Source organism: Mixophyes fleayi, chromosome 2 (genome assembly GCF_038048845.1).
Source record: "Mixophyes fleayi isolate aMixFle1 chromosome 2, aMixFle1.hap1, whole genome shotgun sequence".
NCBI classification, from domain to species: Eukaryota; Metazoa; Chordata; class Amphibia; order Anura; family Limnodynastidae; genus Mixophyes; species Mixophyes fleayi.
In genome coordinates this window covers 357,812,533-357,818,739 of record NC_134403.1, presented here as the reverse complement: position 1 = coordinate 357,818,739, position 6,207 = coordinate 357,812,533, and the positions used below count along the sequence as shown (strand labels likewise).

General features: G+C 46.0%; 1 protein-coding gene across 1 annotated transcript; it reads right to left on the bottom strand.

The window, feature by feature from the left end:
• Positions 1-3,969: 3,969 nt before the first annotated feature.
• LOC142139978 (potassium voltage-gated channel subfamily E member 2-like) lies at positions 3,970-5,371 on the bottom strand. The gene is made up of 2 exons (XM_075197840.1): positions 5,347-5,371; positions 3,970-4,337 (listed from the first exon to the last, which is right to left on the bottom strand). The coding sequence occupies exons 1-2, from the start codon at positions 5,369-5,371 to the stop codon at positions 3,970-3,972; spliced, it is 393 nt and encodes a 130-aa protein (XP_075053941.1).
• Positions 5,372-6,207: the final 836 nt, after the last annotated feature.

Below are 6,207 nucleotides of genomic sequence, written 5' to 3'. Positions count from 1 at the left end.
GGGGTCTTCTGCCCGCAGAGAAGAATTATACTATCGGGGACAAGGAGTTACTGGCTATCAAAGCTGCATTAGAGGAGTGGAGATACCTATTGGAAGGAGCTCCCCATCCGGTGACGATCTTCACGGATCATAAGAACTTGTCATATCTTCAGTCTGCCCAATGCTTGAACCCTCGCCAAGCAAGATGGTCTCTTTTCTTTTCCCGTTTCGAATTAATAATAACCTTCAAACCAGCTGCCAAGAACAAAAAAGCTGACGCTTTATCTAGAGCTTTTGTGACGTCCTCTGATATAGAAGAGGTTTCCAACCATACCATTCTAGACCCCAAATGTATCTCACTGGCTGCTTCATCCACCAAAACGCTACCATTTGGGAAGACTCTCATGCCTCCTACTCTAAGGAGGAAAATCCTTTCGTGGTTCCATGCCTCTCGTTTTTCTGGACACGCCGGTGAACACAAGACCTTTGAGATGCTCTCTCGAAGTTACTGGTGGCCTTCAATGAGGAAAGACGTCAAAGAGTTCATTGCTTCCTGTGAATTATGTTCCCAGTTCAAATCCTCCCGCAGAACTCCAGCAGGGTTGCTGCGACCACTACCCATTCCGTCCAAGCCGTGGACCCATATTAGTATGGATTTCGTTACTGACTTACCACCTAGTAAGAATCATAACACTATTTGGGTGGTGGTGGACAGATTTTCGAAGATGGCTCATTTCGTCCCTCTGTCTGGTTTGCCTTCCTCGTCTATCCTGGCTGAACATTTCATTAAAGAGATCTTCCGCATCCATGGATGTCCGTCTGAGATTGTGTCAGATAGAGGAGTACAATTCGTTTCCAGATTCTGGCGAGCCCTTTGTAAAACCTTGGGCATACGATTAGCACTCTCATCTTCTTACCATCCGCAATCTAACGGACAGACTGAGCGTGTCAATCAAGATCTTGAGACTTTTATAAGGATGTTCTCTTCAGCCAATCAAGACAACTGGGTAGAGTTGCTTCCTTGGGCCGAATTCGCCCATAACAACATGTACCATGAGTCATCATCCAAAACTCCATTTTTTGTGGTTTACGGTCACCATCCGTCTTTTCCGGAATTTCCTGCCCTCCCGCCCACCCAAGTTCCAGCGGTGGAGACTGCCTGTCAGACCTTTAAAAATATCTGGTCTCAGGTCAAAACCTGTTTGAAGAAAACATCTATCAAATATAAATCTTTCGCAGATAAGAAGAGGCGGGCTATTCCACCACTAAAAATTGGAGATCGTGTCTGGTTATCTACTAAAAACATTCGTTTGAAGGTCCCATCTATGAAATTCGCCCCTCGTTTTATTGGTCCATATAGGATCATTCAAGTAATCAATCCAGTATGTGTGAAACTTCTTCTTCCTAAGAATCTTCGGATTTCTAATGCCTTCCATGTGTCCTTACTCAAGCCTCTTATTATCAACCGTTTTTCAAAACCTCCTTCAGCTCCGCAGCCAGTTCAAGTTCATCAGGAGGAGGATTTCGAAATTACTGAGGTACTAGACGCAAAAATTTCGCGAGGAGTCCTCCGTTTCCTTGTTCATTGGAAGGGCTTTGGTCCTGAGGAGCGCTCTTGGATCAAAGCTGAAGATCTTAATGCTCCTGCCCTTTTGAAGAAGTTTTATTCCAAAAATCCGGACAAGCCCGGTTCCAGGCGTTCTGTGCCCACCTTTAAAAGGGGGGGTACTGTCACTCACCGGACCGTGAGTGCCTCTTCCCGGACATTTAGGAACCGTGGCCGTCCTCCATCCTGAGGGTCTGCGCATGCGCAGCCCTTTCCTATACTTCAGTGTATGTCCCTTTAACTCAATTGGCAGATCAGGCAACACTCCCTATATTAAGCACCTGTGGTCAACACCACGTTGCCTGATCTTGGAGTCTCATTCCCCATGAGTCTCTGAAGGTGTTCCTGTGTTTCCTCGTGTATTCAGCGCTGCTGATTCCTGTGGTTTCCAAACCACTTCTATATCTGTGGTTTCCAAACCACTTCTACTGCTGTGGTTTCCATACCACTTCTACCATCAACTGTATCATCGTGACTGTGTGCTGATTCCTATCCGCTGCCTCCGTGCACTACAGTCTTCAATACCACTTCAACGCTATTATATTCCATAGTGACTGTTTGCTGATTCCTATCCGCTGCCTCCGTGCACTACAGCCTTCTCTCCTTATCCACTCACCTGTTCATCATCAAGTCTGTGAGCTGATTCCTAGCCGCTGCCTCCGTGCACTGCAGTCTCCATCTTGCAACTCGCCTGTGTTCATCATCGTGACTGTGAGCTGATTCCTATCCGCTGCCTCCGTGCACTACAGCCTCCAGCTGGCAACTCGCCTGTGTTCATCATCGTGACTGTGAGCTGATTCCTATCCGCTGCCTCCGTGCACTACAGTCTCCAGCTGGCAACTCTCCTGTGTTCATCATCGTGACTGTGAGCTGATTCCTATCTGCTGCCTCCGTGCACTACAGCCTCCAGCTGGCAACTCGCCTGTGTTCATCATCGTGACTGCTAGCTGATTCCTATCCGCTGCTCCTGTGCACGTCAGCCTCATCTCATCTCTCCCGTGGGTCCGCAGAGTCCTGCTGCCGCTGCCAGCGCTATCGTCCATCTACTGCTGATCCGCTCTCCACGCCTTCCTATTCCCCGCTGGTCTCTACCCTCCTGTCAGCATTGGATTCGTATCTCATCAGCTACTCCTCTGCTAGATCATCTCCATTCTCCTGGGTCCTCCATGAGTCCAGTTCCATGTTTTACTGATTCCTGTGGATTCGTGTCCCTGTTGGTCTACTTACCTGTGCGCTGCACCTACTAGACCCCTGCCTCTTACATCCAGGGACTTCTCATCCTGTCGGCCTCCTGCCGCCCAGGTATCACTGCATTCCAATCTGACTGCCTTCTGAACCACGGTATGCATACTTCTCATTGACTGTGCTGGTGTATTGCATATCTTGCTGGACTGTGTTGGTTCTGCTCTGGAGTCTGCAATCCGCTGAGTCTTTTGCCATCATTGACTGTGTTACCGTGTGCTGGATTACTTCAGAGACTTTCTACATTTGCAGACCTGTTCAGTCATTTATATATATATTGTGCATATTACTGTGGATCGTGTTTAATGTGCCCGTGTACATCCTGTGTTGCAGTCTCTCCCCGTACACCTCCTCACATATATATTCAGTGGTACAACTTGCTGAAGGCAGACCACTGATTCCTGTTCCGGTATCACCTGTTCCATTCCTCTCACATAGCAGTGGTACAACTTGCTACCGCAGACCACTGACTTCCCGGATACCTCCACTTGGATTCCATTCCTTCACTCAGACAGCGGTACCACTTGCTATCCGCAGACCGCTGACTCTCATCACCTCCTCGTTTCTGTTGGACATTCCGCCTCACTATAGCAGTGGTACAACTTGCTATTGCAGACCACTGACTACCTCCACTTGCCCTTGTCCATACAGTTCCTCGTGTATTATTACCTCCATATTACCAGTGCTGCTAGTCATAGACTTTCCTGAGCATCTCATCATCTACTATTGCCTGTTCCGTGATCACCCTGCTACCAGAGCACACTATTACCATCTACATTGCTCTGGTAAGCTTACCACCTGGTGATCCCTGGGTAAAGACTCCTAGTGCCCGTGACAAGGACATTGGCTAAACTACAATGCAAAATACTGAATAACATATTAACAGTTCATCAGACACCCTGTACAATACAGATCTATAGAGAAAACATTATGGTCCATTATTATTTTCCAGATATTTTGCTTTCATTGAAATGTGAATAAACAGCTGTCTGGTCACCATTTCCAATATCAGACAGAAAACAGCAAACTATGGTTATCTAGGAGAGTCGCGTAGTCTGGTCCCAACCTCCGAGCGTTAGTTTTCCTGCTCATCTTGCAGATATTCAGTCCGCTATTTCCAGGGCATTTAAAGACCCCGTTATTTATGGTGACATAGGGGCATTATATGATTTGGCACCTGGGTTCTCCACTACAATCACCTGGTTCTTCCTCTCAGAGAAGTCATTGGCAATGTATTTGCTGTAGGGATCTTGGTCGTCCAGGTGTTTATGTCTCTTTGACCGTGTGGTGCTCACCAGAATGGCCACAATGATGAAGGAGAACATCCCGATCATGACCATCAGGTACAGGATGACGTAGTCAAAGTTCTCCGCATTCAGTGTGTCCTGCAGCTCATTGTCCTCCAAAGTTACATTGTTGTGCCAGTTATTCATGTAATCTTCAGGGACTTTCCTAAAGGCATTTTCCAGCGTCTTTGTAAAGTTTCCTGGGTTGAGCATGTTTGGCGATTCTGTGAGGAACCCAAAAACGTTTATTACGTAGCATGCCAAAGGTAGGAAAAGACACATATGTGTGATACATGTTACTGCACAAGAGGTGTACACGGATAGCAGGACACGTATGTAAACTTTCACCCTATCAGAGTTCTCTATATACATACACTCAGGGCTGGATTAAGACATTGTAGGCCCCTGGGCTGGGGATACTGTGAGGCCCCCATTTGTCAAGCAATTTATGCCCAGTCCGATATTGCCCCCCCCCCCCCCCCCCCCAGTAATATCGTATTGGGCATGTCTACCTTCTCACAATCTAACCCTAATTCTTCCACCACATCTTAAACCTAACTTCTTCTACCTCATCACAACCTAACTCTAACCTATTCCTACCTCCTTTTAGCCTAACCCTGTGCTCTTACCTACTCAAAGCTCCCCATGGAACCACTAAACTGCAAATGAATGAACCCCAACTTCAAATGAATCTGCCTAACCCTAACCAAGTACAATCCCAGTGTGTTTCATGGCACTAAGGCCTGCGGAAGAGAATATATTCACAAAGCTCACTTGTATTTCTGGATAACAGGTCAAGTGCAATATATATATATATATATATATATATATATATATATATACTGTGTATGTGTGTGTATATATATATATATATATATATATATATATATCCTTGTGCTTTTCCTCTGACTTTTCCCTCCTTGTGGTGGTTGTCACTTCTCCAAATGGCTGTCACACCAGTCTATTTACTCTTTACCATCAGTGTTCCAAAAATGTCTAAACTGTTTAACCAAAATAGTTCATGGGTAACAATAAAATCAGTATACCCTGCAATCTATCTAATCCGACCAAGCTTCTATGCTTGTGTTATTTTATGCATGGATTTCCTATTTCACTATATAGAAAGTGACCATTAAATATCATAACATAACATTTTAAAAAGCCAGGGAACATCAACACACACCCTCACTGTCACTATCACGCACTTTTTTGATTAGTTTGCTAACTACTTACCTGTGCTGGCGCTGCTCAGCTTCATGAAGCAGGAGGCATTCGTCTGGGCGCGAAGAGTCACGCGAGAGCCTCTGCAGTCCCCTCTCTGTGACAGGCAGCCTCCTTATTCGCTGCCAGGACAGCGTCACTGCCGGATCCGCCCCTTCAGGTCAAACTAAATACGAGAGATTCGCCTATCACTCACCACCATCCCCCGCGCCGCCAGAAAACAAATAATAAAAAAAATGTACTGAAAACACATGAGGCAGTGTATGGATGGCTAATCCGCCCCTGGCCCCCAACCCGATGAAGAAAATCCAACGTTTTTTTTTAAAAAAAATAAAAAATTAAATCTCTAGGGCCCCCCAGCTGCCCAAGGCCCCTAGGCTGTAGCCCATAAAGCCCTTTGGTTAATCCGGCCCTGCATACACTGCTTGTTATGTTCATTCAACGTTCTCCATGGTGTGAATCACTGGAGAACTGACTGTTCCCAGCTGTGTTAGCGGGGGCTGGAGGGCAGGGGGGCAGGGTTCATCTGCCCCCCACCGGGCCGGTCCCATAGTCGGCTACCTTGGGCTGGGTGACCACATGCTTTTTTTTCCCTTTCAAATGTTCCTAAGTTGAGTCTTGCCCCCTAGGCTAATATTTGCCAGCCCTCCCCTCTGTGTCAGGGCTAAGTACTGCATGACCTGTGGGGGTCTTGGGCAATGAATGATATATCTGTTTTATTGAACAAAACTGAAACATTAATGTATACTTGTTTCAGTCTATATTTGTCTCTGATCAATGGATTTTATGGTGTGTGCTTGTCCCAAATATGCTCTGTTCATTTTATATTATATTGTACGACTTCTAATGATGTTAAATTAAACCAAATTTTAA

What these genes read in the sequence shown, in the direction of transcription:
- LOC142139978 (XM_075197840.1), bottom strand. Translation starts at nt 5,371, where the DNA reads ATGAAGCTGAGCAGCGCCAGCACAG. An exon ending in GCTGAGCAGCGCCAGCACAG is followed by an intron (nt 4,338 to 5,346) that starts GTAAGTAGTTAG and finishes GGTTCCTCACAG; the next exon opens with AATCGCCAAACATGCTCAAC.